The sequence below is a fragment of the Schistocerca cancellata genome, chromosome 2, assembly GCF_023864275.1.
Source record: "Schistocerca cancellata isolate TAMUIC-IGC-003103 chromosome 2, iqSchCanc2.1, whole genome shotgun sequence".
Taxonomy (NCBI): domain Eukaryota; kingdom Metazoa; phylum Arthropoda; class Insecta; order Orthoptera; family Acrididae; genus Schistocerca; species Schistocerca cancellata.
This window is the reverse complement of record NC_064627.1, coordinates 289477125-289493987: the sequence shown is the minus strand read 5'-3', so window position 1 is coordinate 289493987 and position 16863 is coordinate 289477125. Positions and strand designations below refer to the sequence as shown.

The 16863-nt window shown below is 46.2% G+C and overlaps 1 protein-coding gene across 1 annotated transcript in view; it reads left to right on the top strand.

The window, feature by feature from the left end:
* The window catches only part of LOC126153424 (glutamate receptor ionotropic, kainate glr-3-like), a 180599-nt gene that overhangs the window by 124897 nt on the left and 38839 nt on the right, over positions 1-16863 (top strand). Inside the window, exon 7 of the mRNA XM_049916071.1 lies at positions 535-749. Within this exon, the coding sequence (XP_049772028.1) occupies positions 535-749 (215 nt within the window). The remainder of the gene's footprint in view (positions 1-534; positions 750-16863) is intronic.

The window sequence follows — 16863 nt, the reverse complement described above, 5'->3', positions numbered from 1 at the left end:
AATGGTCCACGGAGCTGAACACCCCAATGCGAAGGATGGTTGCACATTCATAACATGTTTCTCTAACCCTCGAACCTTAGCATCCCCATCCAATGGATGGGTGTCGGTACAAAGCCCATTTCTCTCGAAGAGCACCAGATTTTCCAAGTCAACACCCCTACCCAATGTATGGATGCTGATACGTATCCTATTCCTTTCAAAGGGAACCAAATTGTCCACCCAGTTTAGTGACCTCTTGCAACGTACGGATCATCCTCGACAATGCCACAATCCCTCTCTCCACGAGATAATGAATGGATGTCTGTATTTTAACATAGCACGTAGATGATAGTTTGATGATCAGGAACTGTACGCCTTCAGCTGTTTGCCACAGTTCGGCCGAACACTGTTGGTGAAATTTCTTCTACCAACAAGATCGGAACTAGCTAACTCCTATAGCCAAGTTTGGGCGATGTAAATACATTATATCAATCATAAGCGAGGACGCTGATGTACAGCTTTTGCTAGGACTTTGTCTGTGATTGGTGCACTCAGGGTGTGCCACGGCAACTCGCGACAGCGTGCGGGTGTGCCTGCTGGTGGCGTCGACCTCTGCGCTGGTGGTGTACACGGCCTACTGCGGCGCCCTCACGGCCTCGCTGGCCACCCACCAGCCGCGGCTGCCCTTCACCGACCTAAAGGGCCTGCTGCAGGACGGCTCCTACAAGCTGTTGCTGCTCGCCGGATCCGGAGAGATGACTCTTTTCGCAGTAAGAAACAGACAAATTAGTCTTATCTTTTCCTACTCGTATGTAACTGCCTCTATGTTAAGTGCGTTACTGTGCTTTTAAAAAGGTAAGTCTCACAACAGTGCTGCCCTAGCCGTGGTCCCATTGCGGGATCGTGTGCAGTTGTCTTCATCCAGCCTTTGAACTGACATACTGAGCCAGTTATTGGGGACCTTCTGTTTAACGTGGACTCCGAATTGCAACACAATGTTGTTTTTTCACGTTATAAGACTTTGTAACAGGAGAATGAAGTGATATGTGTCAATGAAAAAAACTAGAAGTCACCAGGAATGGAACACGTGTTCTTAGGACGTGTAATCTGACATGTCGTTACTACACTCCTGGAAATTGAAATAAGAACACCGTGAATTCATTGTCCCAGGAAGGGGAAACTTTATTGACACATTCCTGGGGTCAGATACATCACATCATCGCACTGACAGAACCACAGGCACATAGACATAGGCAACAGAGCATGCACAATGTCGGCACTAGTACAGTGTATATCCACCTTTCGCAGCAATGCAGGCTGCTTTTCTCCCATGGAGACGATCGTAGAGATGCTGGATGTAGTCCTGTGGAACGGCTTGCCATGCCATTTCCACCTGGCGCCTCAGTTGGACCAGCGTTCGTGCTGGACGTGCAGACCGCGTGAGACGACGCTTCATCCAGTCCCAAACATGCTCAATGGGGGACAGATCCGGAGATCTTGCTGGCCAGGGTAGTTGACTTACACCTTCTAGAGCACGTTGGGTGGCACGGGATACATGCGGACGTGCATTGTCCTGTTGGAACAGCAAGTTCCCTTGCCGGTCTAGGAATGGTAGAACGATGGGTTCGATGACGGTTTGGATGTACCGTGCACTATTCAGTGTCCCCTCGACGATCACCAGTGGTGTACGGCCAGTGTAGGAGATCGCTCCCCACACCATGATGCCGGGTGTTGGCCCTGTGTGCCTCGGTCGTATGCAGTCCTGATTGTGGCGCTCACCTGCACGGCGCCAAACACGCATACGACCATCATTGGCACCAAGGCAGAAGCGACTCTCATCGCTGAAGACGACACGTCTCCACTCGTCCCTCCATTCACGCCTGTCGCGACACCACTGCACGATGTTGGGGCGTGAGCGGAAGACGGCCTAACGGTGTGCGGGACCGTAGCCCAGCTTCATGGAGACGGTTGCGAATGGTCCTCGCCGATACCCCAGGAGCAACAGTGTCCCTAATTTGCTGGGAAGTGGCGGTGCGGTCCCCTACGGCACTGCGTAGGATCATACGGTCTTGGCGTGCATCCGTGCATCGCTGCGGTCCGGTCCCAGGTCGACGGGCACGTGCACCTTCCGCCTACCACTGGCGACAACATCGATGTACTGTGGAGACCTCACGCCCCACGTGTTGAGCAATTCGGCGGTACGTCCACCCGGCCTCCCGCATGCCCACTATACGCCCTCGCTCAAAGTCCGTCAACTGCACATACGGTTCACGTCCACGCTGTCGCGGCATGCTACCAGTGTTAAAGACTGCGATGGAGCTCCGTATGCCACGGCAAACTGGCTGACACTGACGGCGGCGGTGCACAAATGCTGCGCAGCTAGCGCCATTCGACGGCCAACACCGCGGTTCCTGGTGTGTCCGCTGTGCCGTGCGTGTGATCATTGCTTGTACAGCCCTCTCGCAGTGTCTGGAGCAAGTATGGTGGGTCTGACACACCGGTGTCAATGTGTTCTTTTTTCCATTTCCAGGAGTGTATTTCTTTCAACTTTACCATTATCAACACATCCTGCAGATTATTTGTATTTTTTTATTAAAAAATAAAATAAAAGTCCCCATGACACACCAAACAGTACCTTTGTCCCTACAGAATATTCATACGTATTCTCCAAGCAGTTTGCATTTTAAATATCTTTTCTTTCTAATGTTGCAACGTATTCCCCGCTGTATCATCGTTTTCTATTCTTAAGCTGTCTGGGGAGTAACGCGCAGATATTTGTGGCTGATGTTACGATCTGGCTCCTGAAAGAATTTCGATTCCAATTAATGCAGCAACAAAAAGTCAATAAATTTCTGCATGTCAGTGCCCGTGAGAAACCTACATGCTAATGTACGTAAAGTAACATTTATCGTGTAGCGTTTATGTGTGCAATCTCGATTATTAGATCATCTAACGATTCGTTTCTGGCTTTTATCACACGAGAAATGAGCTAAAAATCGCTATCACCGGACATTTTCTTAATGATGATCAAAAGCTGGATTTGGAAGATGATTTAATTTAATTTATTAAAAGTCCAAGGCAATCAATATGTTGAGCACGAATACACTCAGATTGAAGGCAAGGAACACAACAGAAAATTGACACAGATGTGGTTAGATAAGAGGGAGTATCAGAAACAGGATAGGAAACAGGAAAGGTACAATTTCTGATCCACACAAACATAGACTACAACAATGAGACCATTTCGCAAAAGTAGTGCTGCGAATAAGTCGAAGCACGACTACAATGTCTTCATCCTTGGCAGTCAGAATAGAAACGTACCTGCGAACGAGCGTTATTTGATGCCTGCACGACGTGTTTACTTATTTCTTTATTGTTAGCTTTCTCGAGCCACGTCATGGGTAAAAGTGCAACTGCTCCTCAGTTTAAGAGACTGAAAATGTACAGGGTGATTTTTTTCCACCGTGTACAAATTTTATGGATTGATCGATGAGAGGACACGGAACAAAAAGGGTCTAATCAACTTAGGTCTAGAAATGAATCGTTTCCGTGCTAGTGACCATTTATTCAATCATACAGTGTTACAGACACTGCGGTCTAATACGCACTGTACCATTCAGCCACAGTTACAGTATTTGCTGAAAATGGTTTCTGTGTGCCTCAGTGCATGCGTGCACGCGTCGTAGCATGTTCTGTGTCACACGTTCACATCGGCCGTGCTGCATCCGAAGTGTGACAAAGGCAGGATGAATACGCTGCAACAATGTCTCCAAATCTGGAATGGGCTCTGTGTACACGATACTTTTGAGGTGGTCCCATAATCAGAAGTTGCACGGTGAGATCCGATGAACGAGCGGGCCATGCAAGTGAACCCCCTTGTCTGACTCATCGACCAGGAAAGGAAGTTAGCGAAGTGTGCTGGAGAACCATCATGTAGCAGCCACATAACCCTTTGAATCATCAATGGAACTTCTTGCAACATGGGAGGCAAAGTCACCCGCAAGAAACGCCGGTAATTCTGGCCTGTTAGGCGACGTGGAAGGAAGACTGGTCCCAAAATACGTTCGCCAATTATCCCGGCCAACGCATTCCGGCTGCACCGATCCTGATGATTACTGTCACCATACCATGGAGATTCTGGATACTATTCCACAGATGACTGTTATGAAAGATGAAGATTAGACTTTCCATAAAGGTGGTCTCACCCCTGAGTAGGATGGATGACACAAATCCCTTGAATCGTCGTTGTCTGGTGAAGAAACCAGGACCAAACTCCTCCCGATGTGGAAAGTCGGTCGCCAGTAAGCCATGTACACGCTGTAAGTGTTAAAGGTAGTAGCAATTGTCATGAAGAATCTTCCACACGGTCGTCTGGCTTACCCTGCACTGGCTGGCCAACTGACACAGCGGTCGGCTTCCAAGTCTGGTGTCCGAACATTCCTGGTACGTCCTTCATGATTTCCTGCTTCCTGAAACGACCCTGTCCCAGACAAACGGTGAAACACTGTTGCAAACATTGAATGCTGTGGTTGTTGTCGGCGGGGATAGGTTTCCTGATACAACCTTGTTGCTTGCCTTTCCGTAAATAAACACCATATCGGCAAGCTCTCGATTCGAATACGGAACCATTGTGTACAACGGGACACAATATTACCAAGTGCTATGGCAGGAGAGGGCGCTACGGCATGACATATGAGGAACAGTACCATCTTCTATACATGCTGTAACTCTGATCGCATGGTACAGAACGTATTAGACGAGAGAATCTATAACGAAGTGTGATTGAATAAATGATCTCTAGCATGGAAACCACACATTTCTGGGCATAAGGTCAGTAGACATTTTTGTTCCATGTCGTCACGTAGATCAATCCCTAGAGTTTGTACACGATGAAAAAAATCGCCCTGCGTAACAGTAGTTTAAAGGTATTATAAAATTACTGGATGTCCAGCGAAAGAGTCCCTGGTTAGAAAAGAAGAAACATCTCGAAAAGTAATATCGACAAGCGAGTGCAACAACAGGTATGTTTAATGTGAGAGCTGTTTGACTTTTACGCAGAAGTAACAGAGAACGTCTTAAATATTTCGAAAAGCTGTAAAGTGATGGCGCTGCACGCTGTGCAGCTCGTACGGCGTAAGCGTGACAGTTAAACTCTTTCTCTGAAAGCAGTCTTAGCTATCAGACCACAATCTTTTCGGAATGTGCACAACTCGCAGTATGGAGGTGGCGCAAACAAACAATGAAATTTGCCACCGCATCGAGTTGTGTCAACGGAAATGGTTTCAAATGCCACACAGATCCCAGCTCGTCCAGGCTTGTGGGATGATTCCAGCAGGTAGTGTCTTTCAATAGACCCCACAAAAATTAGTGACAAGTTGTCACAAGGAGGGCGATCAGGCGAATAAGGAGGCCAATCCGTCCCTGCACGACTAAATTTGCAATAATCCAACGCTACGGCTCCGTTAGCCGGCCTGTGTGGCGGAGCGGTTCTAGGAGCTTCAGTCTGAAACCGCGCGACCGCTACAGTCGCAGATCAGAATCCTGCCTCGGGCATGGATGTGTGTGATGTCCTTATGTTTATTAGGTTTAAGTAGTTCTAGGTTCTAGGGGACTGATGACCTCAGATGTTAAGTCCCATAGTGCTCAGAGCCATTTGAACCATCTGAACGGCTCCGTTCCTGAAATATTTATCAAGAGTGAAACACCTGTTCGGTGCGATGTGGTCTGGGCCCATCTTGAAAGAACCATTTGGTGTCTGATCGAGCCTCCAACGCTAGCTGTGTAGTGGCAAATTTTTCCAAAATTGCAGCTTAACGTTAAAAAATGATAGTTTCTGGCATGAAAAACCGGTCAAAACTGCCTCTGCTGCAAACCGCAGCCCATGCAGTGACTTTGGGAGAATACAGGTGTTTCACTGCATGTAAATGGGTATTTCTGGGATCATAAAATAGTCAGTTTTGTTTATTCATGACTTCATTCAGGTGTAAGTATGCTGTGAACGTGATGCAGCCATCATCAAATTCTTCATTATCAATCATTGTGAGAATGTCTCGCAATAAGCTCTGACTCAGTATTTTCTGCAAACTAGTCTTTACTGTAATTTTTCGGCGGATTTCCTAGGATTTTGTTGAATTATTCCAGAAACTGGGGCGACATTTTCAGGAGTAGCTACCGTGTTTCTGAGCCCGAATTCCCCACTAGATCATCAGCCACGTTGCCTATCCATTGGAATTTGGCGAAGAGCATAGGAATGGTTTTCCCACCGGGACCCTTTGGAATATTTATATCGTGTTTGAAAACTGCGCCTTGTTGCCATAGGATGACGTTCTCATCCGTGGTATTCCAGTGCCAGAAAAAAACATTGTTCAGTGGAATAAATGATTTCAGCCTCTTCCTTTGGTACGTTTCAGCGGTGAAAGTGATCGCTCGGAGCTGCGACGTACTATTCATATGCTTTACGTACTGCGATTAGAGCGCCGTCTGTTAGCAACTTTTCAAACTAGAACGAAACTTCTGCAGGACTTCTTTATAACATACTTACAGCATTCACAGTAAACATATCACTTGTTGGATAAGTCTAATGATATTAGTTTTCGAGATATTTAATTTAGAAATCATGAAGTCCTTTGCTGGACATCCTGTATCAATTTGATTGCAGTTATTCCGCTTCAGGCTGTTAAAATAATATTTTATTGTGATTGCAGTTTCAACTCATGAATAGTGTCAAACACTGTGAAATGTTGTAACACACTTAATAAGCTGTGACAAGCTGGAACATAGATCCCAGCAGTGTAAAAGCAAATTTATCCGCTGTAACATATACCATGCGAGCACATGATAGAAAGCTGGTGAAATAATAGTATATACGATAAACACTTAAGTCAAGATCTACATCTACACCTACGTCTACATTTATGCTCCGCAAGCCACCCAACGGTGTGTGGCGGAGGGCACTTTACGTGCCACTGTCAGTACCTCCCTTTCCTGTTCCAGTCTCGTATGGTTCGCGGGAAGAACGATTACCGGTAAGCCACCGTGCGCGCTCGAATCTCTCTAATTTTACATTCGTGATCTCCTCGGGAGGTATAAGTAGGGGGAAGCAATATATTCGATACCACATCCAGAAACGCACCCTCTCGAAACCTGGCGAGCAAGCTACACCGCGATACAGAGCGCCTCTGTTGCAGAGTCTGCCACTTGAGTTTGCTAAACATCTCCGTAACGCTATTACGCTTACCAAATAACCCTGTGACGAAACGCGCCGCTCTTCTTTGGATCTTCTCTATCTCCTCCGTCACCCCGACCTGGTACGGATCCCACACTGATGAGCAATATTCAAGTATAGGTCGAACGAGTGTTTTGTAAGCCACCTCCCTTGCTGATGGACTACGTTTTCTAAGGACTCTCCCAATGAATCTCAACCTGGCACCCGCCTTACCAACAATTAATTTTATATGATCATTCCACTTCAAATCGTTCCGTAAGTATACTCCCAGATATTTTACAGAAGTAACTGCTACCAGTGTTTGTTCCGCTGTCATATAATCATAGAATAAAGGATCCTTCTTTCTATGTATTCACAATACATTACATTTGTCTATGTTAAGGGTCAGTTGCCACTCCCTGCAGCAAGTGCCTATCCGCTGCAGATCTTCCTGCATTTCGCTGCAATTTTCTAGTACTGCAAATTCTCTGTATACTACAGCATCATCCGCGAAAAGCCGCATGGAACTTCCGACACTATCTACTAGGTCATTTATATATATATTGTGAAAAGCAATGGTCCCACAACACTTCCCTGTGGCACGCCAGAGGTTACTTTAAAGTCTGTAGACGTCTGTCCATTGAGAACGACATGCTGTGTTCTGTTTGCTAAAAACTCTTCAATCCAGCCACACAGCTGGTCTGATAATCCGTAGTCTCTTACTTTGTTTATCAGGCGACAGTGCGAAACTGTATCGAACGCCTTCCGGAAGTCAAGGATAATGGCATCTACCTGGGAGCCTGTATCTAATATTTTCTGGGTCTCATGAACAAAAAAACGAGTTGGGTCTCACACGATCGCTGTTTACGGAATCCATGGTGATTCCTACAGAGTAGATTCTGGGTTTCCAGAAATGACATGATACACGAGCAAAAAACATGTTCTAAAATTCTACAACAGATCGATGTCAGAGATATAGGCCTATCGTTTTGCGCATCTGCTCGACGACCCTTCTTGAAAACTGGGACTACCTGTGCTCTTTTCCAATTATTTGGAACTTTCCGTTCCTCGAGAGACTTGCGGTACACGGCTGTTAGAAGGGGGGCAAGTTCTTTCGCGTACTCTGTGTAGAATCGAATTGGTTTCCCGTCAGGTCCAAAGGACTTTCCTCTGTTCAGTGATTTCAGTTGCTTTTCTATTCTTGGACACTTATTTCGATGTGAGCCATTTTTTCGTTCGTGCGGTGATTTACAGAAGGAACTGCAGTGCGGTCTTCCTTTGCGAACCTGCGCAGGAGAGCTTCTGTAAAGTTTGGAAGGTAGGAGACGAGATACTAGCAGAAGTAAAGCTGTGAATACCGGTCGTGAGTCGTGCTTCGGTAGCCCAGTTGGTAGAGCACTTGCCCGCGAAAGGCAAAGGTCCCGAGTTCGAGTCTCGGTCGGGCACACAGTTTTAATCTGCCAGGAAGTTTCAAATCAGCGCACACTCCGCTGCAGAGTGAAAATCTCATTCTGGTAACATAGTACCTCACTGAAACGTATTCTGGACGTTGGAGCGATCGCTGTGGAATCATTTCTTGGCCTCAGAGGCTACGTAATCTTACTCCATTAGATTACTGTTTGTGGGGTTGGCTTAAGAGCAAAATTTACACGCGCAGAGTGTAGACAATAGAGGAACTTCTCGCTCGTGTTTTACATGCAACCATCGCCCCATGCGCAAGTTAAGTGCCCATTGAAAGGGTCAGTAAAGACAACACTGGGTAGACTAATGTCGCTTTGGTTTTGTTCACATGTGAGTGGTAGTGAAGAAGGACATGTGACTGAGTCCCAAGTAAAGGACCATATGAATGATATCAGGTCAGCAGCACCGCAGCTGTCTACAAGAGCTGCAAAGTTTATTGCAGTTGATGGTCGTTACTCTGAACATATTTTGTGAGGAAATGTATATTATTAAATAAAACATTAGATCACAGTCTTTCATTTACTATCACCTGCATTTGTCCTGTTCCCCACTGTTTTTATTAATTTCCTCTGAAACTATTAGGAAGAGAACAAATGTTCATATGACTTTTTTGTTTAGAATCGCGAATACTGTCACCCCTCAAAGAATGTACCTTGTCTCCTGACTTACCCTGTGTATTTACTCAGTACATACACTCCTGGAAATTGAAATAAGAACACCGTGAATTCATTGTCCCAGGAAGGGGAAACTTTATTGACACATTCCTGGGGTCAGATACATCACATGATCACACTGACAGAACCACAGGCACATAGACACAGGCAACAGAGCATGCACAATGTCGGCACTAGTACAGTGTATATCCACCTTTCGCAGCAATGCAGGCTGCTATTCTCCCATGGAGACGATCGTAGAGATGCTGGATGTAGTCCTGTGGAACGGCTTGCCATGCCATTTCCACCTGGCGCCTCAGTTGGACCAGCGTTCGTGCTGGACGTGCAGACCGCGTGAGACGACGCTTCATCCAGTCCCAAACATGCTCAATGGGGGACAGATCCGGAGATCTTGCTGGCCAGGGTAGTTGACTTACACCTTCTAGAGCACGTTGGGTGGCACGAGATACATGCGGACGTGCATTGTCCTGTTGGAACAGCAAGTTCCCTTGCCGGTCTAGGAATGGTAGAACGATGGGTTCGATGACGGTTTGGATGTACCGTGCACTATTCAGTGTCCCATCGACGATCACCAGTGGTGTACGGCCAGTGTAGGAGATCGCTCCCCACACCATGATGCCGGGTGTTGGCCCTGTGTGCCTCGGTCGTATGCAGTCCTGATTGTGGCGCTCACCTGCACGGCGCCAAACACGCATACGACCATCATTGGCACCAAGGCAGAAGCGACTCTCATCGCTGAAGACGACACGTCTCCATTCGTCCCTCCATTCACGCCTGTCGCGACACCACTGGAGGCGGGCTGCACGATGTTGGGGCGTGAGCGGAAGACGGCCTAACGGTGTGCGGGACCGTAGCCCAGCTTCATGGAGACGGTTGCGAATGGTCCTCGCCGATACCCCAGGAGCAACAGTGTCCCTAATTTGCTGGGAAGTGGCGGTGCGGTCCCCTACGGCACTGCGTAGGATCCTACGGTCTTGGCGTGCATCCGTGCGTCGCTGCGGTCCGGTCCCAGGTCGACGGGCACGTGCACCTTCCGCCGACCACTGGCGACAACATCGATGTACTGTGGAGACCTCACGCCCCACGTGTTGAGCAATTCGGCGGTACGTCCACCCGGCCTCCCGCATGCCCACTATACGCCCTCGCTCAAACTCCGTCAACTGCACATACGGTTCAGGTCCACGCTGTCGCGGCATGCTACCAGTGTTAAAGACTGCGATGGAGCTCCGTATGCCACGGCAAACTGGCTGACACTGACGGCGGCGGTCACAAATGCTGCGCAGCTAGCGCCATTCGACGGCCAACACCGCGGTTCCTGGTGTGTCCGCTGTGCCGTGCGTGTGATCATTGCTTGTACAGCCCTCTCGCAGTGTCCGGAGCAAGTATGGTGGGTCTGACACACCGGTGTCAATGTGTTTTTTTTTCCATTTCCAGGAGTGTATTTGCTATTTTTTATTTTTCTGTGCTTCTTAATTTGTTAATACCACTTACTCTGTATACTTGACATATCTTGCACTATTATGCTTAACTTGTTTTGGTTTGGTCTCTTTTATCTTTCATATTATGCTTTTATTGTATTTATTTCTTGACCGTTTCATTATACATTTCTCTCATCTTTATTTCTCGACAGTTGCATTTTGTATTGCATGGTTTGCTTTTGATGTTTGCTGCTTTCCAGGCCCATCTTAGTTAATGCCTTTCAGACAATAATACGGATTTAGTGCTATTAGTAGTGGACGGCGTTGAGAGCGGCCTTGTTGTTAGCTTTGGTTTCTTCAGCTGTCCCTCCCGCGCTCAGCATTAGTTCTGGCGGCGGCCAGTGTATGACGTACACATGTACCGAGGTGTCTCATTTTGGTCTACGTGGGAGTCTGTTGACTGGTGTTGCTGTGGTGTCTACGACACGCGGTGGGCTGGGCACTTATATGGTAAGCTACTTTTGAAGTTCACAGTTTGTCATTATACGGCATTTATGGGGATCATTTTACTTTCTTGAGCCTATAACACATGCCAGGCCGTTCGCAATTGGTTCATAAGTTACATTAGTCTGGCAATGAATGTTTATTTGTTGATTCATTCCTGTTTCTCCGGTTAGGCCCCGTTTACTTGACGTGCTACTGGATCACTCAAAGAATCGTTTCGTATCTCACCTATATGGGATATCACATGTTACTTGATAAATTTGCTGAATTTATTACGTGACATCTACGATTTTCTCGGACTCGCTCAGGGTGAGGTCAAATGTTCACAATTGCAAAGACCCTCATAATGTTAATTTATTTTATAATATCCCTCTTAGTTACCCTTGTTTTATGTAGCGCCAGAAAATGGGAGTTACATCCTGAAACTCAGGTCGTGTGTACGATTTTATTCAAATGAACGCTGCGTCAAATGCAAGTGGAGCGTATTTATATTGCGGCCAAGCCTTGTTGTCCAGCTTCCTCGTCTAGGGCTTCCAAGTCTGTATGTATTAATAGGCAGCAGTGGAGTTGCCACAGCTGTTATACACCTCCTGAGGTCGGTGTTTTATCATTACGTGGAAAACGGTATGATTTGGACAATTTAGTGGCCTCAACTCACAGTCAGCGTCATTTCGCAAGATTTCTCTTTGTGCATAGAATCAATCAAGAGAGCTGGCTGAAATCGCTGTGACTTACGTGTAGGTAATGGTATTCGGCTTCAGTCGCCTCCAAACATCTACGAATACTATTTCCGGTTCTGGTGGGTGAAACTTAGATATCGCACAATATTGAAATTTCCGCCCAGAAATACCGGTGTGCGCAAAAATGTGAATAGCTGCGCTGTATGGCCGTAGAAGAAGTCGCTCTTTTCCGCTCCGCGATTCGTTCCTGAGGGAGCATAAAGGCTCGTCAACTGCAAGTCGTGTAACCGAGAATCAATGCAGGAAGGCAGTACGGCCTGCGGGGTTCATACTGTCCTTAGCCTGAACACCGTCGTAACGCCTTCGTCAAGTCCACTGCCGAGACTGCCAGTTTGCTGCATACAAACATAACTTAATATCTTGGTATCACATGCTGTCTGGTTCAGATTTAAGGTAGCGAATGTGCAGTTTCTCATACGGATGTTCAATTGATCCTGGGTGTCTTTAACCCACGCAATGTTTTTGCCCGAGACTGGAGACTGGCTGACCTTCATTGGTCCTGCTCTCTGCTGCTCATAGACGTCCTCTCGCGACATTTTCGTCGCAGAGGAGGGACGCGTTGACGTAATCCTTCTCATCTGTGTCCATTTTGTTACAATTTCTCCTATTATTGCGTGTGCAGCTTTTCTGGTGGCAGTCTGAGATACCCCCGTCCTGCTGTGCACGTTTAGGCCGATTTTGCTGTGATACTCGGGATGAGCAATTCAATTCGAGGGCGCCAAAGCATGATCGCGGGCAATTTGTGGAACAGAGGGTCGCATTTGTGAGAAAATCTGATTTGACCTCTCGGTTGTCGCTGTATTGCTACCACAGGTTTCATTTCCGAAGAGGTCGATGTTTCGGAGCAAATACAGGGTGTTAATACATGAATATCGGGGTTTTAACGCTTCGTAATATTTATTACATTAAACTTACAGTTATAAATGATGTGTCAAATGAAAGTGCAACTCAAACAGTTGTAATTTTTTTTCATAATGTGAGGCCACGGTCATAATATATTTCTTTAAAGTCAGTACCGCCATTAGACTGTTTTTTATTTGCATTCTTACTTTTTCACGATCATGATTTCGGCTTTAAAGTGCCATTATCAAGTGTTTTAATGTTATACAGTGACTAAGATGGCATACTGTCATATTTAAAATACACTATTAGACACATTGTCTGAGGGACAATATTTCTGGTAAAAGCCTACTACTTTGTTTTATCACTGAGTATACCATCTTGAGTCACTCAGTGATAAAACAAAGCAGTAGGCTTTTATCAGAAATATTGACCCTTACACAATGTGTCTAATAGTGTATTTTAAATATGACATTATGCCATATTAAGCACCGTAAAACATTAAAACACTTGATAATGGCACTTTAAAGCCGAAATCATGATCTTGAAAAAGTAACAATGCAAGTAAAAAGCAGTATAATGGCGGTACTGACTTTAAAGAAATTTAAAAAATGTCTAACAGTTGTGTTTGGCACCAGTGGGCATGCGTAGCGCGCAATGTTTCCGCCGCAATCCGCTAGACTTGGTTGAACTTCACTGTACCCAAACGATGGATAGGCCGCAAGGCGCCCCAATGACAGTGCTTGCTTTACATGGCCTCCACATTCACCCGACCTAACGCAATGCGATATTTTCCTTTGGGGCTTCATCAATGATCTTGTGTACGTGCCTCCGCTACCAGCAGACCTCCCTGAATTAAGAAACCGGATTGAAGCAGCTGTTGCTACAATCACTGAAGACACACTTATCAACGTTTGGGAAGAACTCGGCTATAGACTTGATGTGTGCCGTGTGACAAATGGTGCTCACATTGAAATTTTATAAGGTTCTTGGTAGAACTGTTTGAGTTGCTCTTTCATTTAACATATCATTTATAACTGTAAGTTTAATATAATAAATATTATAAAGTATTACACAACCCCGATATTCGCCGGCCGGAGTGGCCGAGCGGTTCTAGGCGCTACAGTCTACGGTCGCAGGTTCCAATCCTGCCTCGGGCATGGATGTGTGTGATGTCCTTAGGTTAGTTAGGTTTAAGTAGTTCTACGTTCTAGGTGACTGATGACCTCAGAAGTTAAGTCCCATAGCGCTCAGAGCCATTTGAACCATTTTTCGAACCCCGATATTCATTTATAAACACCCTGTACATTGGCTCTCTCTTCTCCTGGGGTATGCTTGGATCTGGAGGAGAAGTGGACACGGCCGTCTTGTTAGCTGAAGCTGAATCGGCCGTTGCAGTGGCAGGGTATTGTGTGAGCACGCCTGCTAACTTGGCGGTAGGTTCGAATCCTAATGTCGAGGGTCCGTCCTGCAGATGTGAGTCAGCCTTCTCTGGTGCTACAGGACTTAAAGCAGAAGTGTTCCTGCAAAGATTGATTCCGTTAATTCTCACGAGAGCTGAGCCTTTGCCAGGATGCTACGATTGTCAGGCCCTGAACGCACATGTTAGAGGTTGGCCCCGGTATGTAATGAGAGCTTTGCAACCATCTGCGATCAACTAAGACGGAACATACTTCTTCACAGCTCGCACTGCATTATATGCAGTATGAATGTTTGTTCGTGGACCGTTTGTCCCACTGTATTTGCCCAAATATCCTGGAAGGCGCTGGCGCCTGTTTTATACCCACATTGGATGTCTAAAATGGCAAGTTGTGCACATTTACGGTGCGCAGTTCCATGCCGGTTAATGTTACAGATACTTTGCAAGTCTCTCCCATGAAAGCAGCCGAACACTCGCACTCATACGTCATTGTTAGTTACTTTCACGCGAATCGCGTTCGCAAAAACGTGTTCAGAAATACCGAATGTTTCGACAGGCCAGTTGCCAACGGTACCAATACGAGGCCGCTCTTCGCAACACGGGAGTCCGAATCTGACCGTGGATATCATGGCGTCTGTGTGGTTGTGGTCCGCGTTACTCACCGGCTATAGAAGGGAGACCTCCGGCCGCGAGTCGCGCTAACGCCGGCTTGGTTCACACCTACTCGGCCCGAGAACGTCAGTCGATCGACTCGGGCGGTGGCCGAAAGTTGATAAAATTAACACGCGACTTGCATAGAACCTAACACCTCAAGTGTACCGATCTGACATCACACTAGCTATCTCAGTACTCAAGAGAGTCGTTGGTATTTCAGTGGTCGGTATCTAAAACGATGTCTTCGCCTTTCCGACGATCATCACTCATGTATGAAGGCCCAGCGGGGTGAATGTCTTTAATGTGAGAGGGCTGGCAACATAAACTACATCAGTATTCAATGTGTTCTCCACACCCTGTTCCCCAACGGCATCCTACCCCTAGTAAGAAAATTAACGGATGAACCATTGCCGGCCGGAGTGGCCGAACGATTCTAACGCTTCAGTGTGGAACCGCGCGACCGCTACGGCCGCAGGTTCGAATCCTGCCTCGGGCATGGATGTATGTGATGTCCTTACGTTAGTTAGGTTAGGTTAGTTAGGTTTAAGTAGTTCTAAGTTCTAGAGAACTGATGACCTCAGATGTTAAGTCTCATAGTGGTCAGAGCCATTTGAACCATTTAATTAACGATTGAAGTCACTGATAGTTTCTTTAGACGAATCGTGGGCTCGTACATATTATAGCGTGGATAAACGCTGGCAGAGCGGTAGTGCCCGAGGGGTATTGTCAGAAGACAGGAAAAGGAAATTGCAAGAGCTCTTAGACGACTATCAATGTGGCTTTAGGAAAGGTAAGAGAAGAAGAGAGGCAATGGGATCCGTCTTCGTAGCTGAGAGGTTTTTCTACGATGGGACGACAGGCATGGGGTGTACTCAGCCTCATGAGGCCGACTGTGGAGCTACACGACAACGGCCGGGAGAGTGGTGTGCTGACCTCTTGCCCCTTCATACCGCATCCGATGATACCAGTGGCAGAGGATGACACGGCGGTCGATAGAGCCCGATTGAACCGTCTAGAGCCAGAAAGCGGAACTCTGCCTTTCCCTGTTATTTAAAAATGGAAAAAAGACATAAAAACATTCTAGACCCATGAGTCGGATTTGTAGGCCTACAAAAAGTGTGAGACAATGTAAGTGTAATAGGCTAGAAGATTAGGGGAAAATAGGATAGAGAAAGAGGGATAATATACAGTACGTACAAGGTACATAGATTATTAAAGCTTACATACTAACATCAGATGCAAGAGATTAGGAAGCATACAAAATATATGAGAATTGCGCGAAGAAAACGGGAAAGGATAAGTAAGAACTGTAGCAATGAGAAACTGGAATAGCACAGTCAAGAACGGAAGAAGAAATAATGTGGTTGGATACTCTGGCTGAGAAAGACCAATGGAGGGAGGAAAAAGTGAGTGCGTTCTATGAACGATTGATCTCTGGATTGCTAATACTTGGTTCAGGTACCTTCAACGTAGGTTGTATACAGAGAAAGCTCCAGGTGATATTGCTAGATATTGAGAAGACTTTGTTATAATCTACCAGAGATACAAAAACAGAATTAAGACCGCAGAAAACCTTTCCAGGAACAGACATCGATACAGACCATAATTTACTCGTAGCAGATATTAGGACAAAATTAAAGCATTTTAAGTAAACATAGAAGATAAAGAAGTGGGGTATTGGTAAATTCAATTATGAGAACTTTAGGAAAGGAAAATCACTTGGAACATGTAAAGAGAAGTGGAGAATTCGCTGACGATTGGAATACCGTTAAAAATACAATGTTGCAAGGATTAGAGACAGAAATTGGAGAAGTGGTAAGAACAAGAAATAAGAAAGAGTGGATAACATGAAGCATGTTGGATAAAATGGATGAGTGCAGGAAATGAAAACTTCGAAAGAAGGCTGAAGACAATACAGGAAACGGTACAATGAACTAAGAAGGTGAACTGATCAAACTAGAGGGGACTG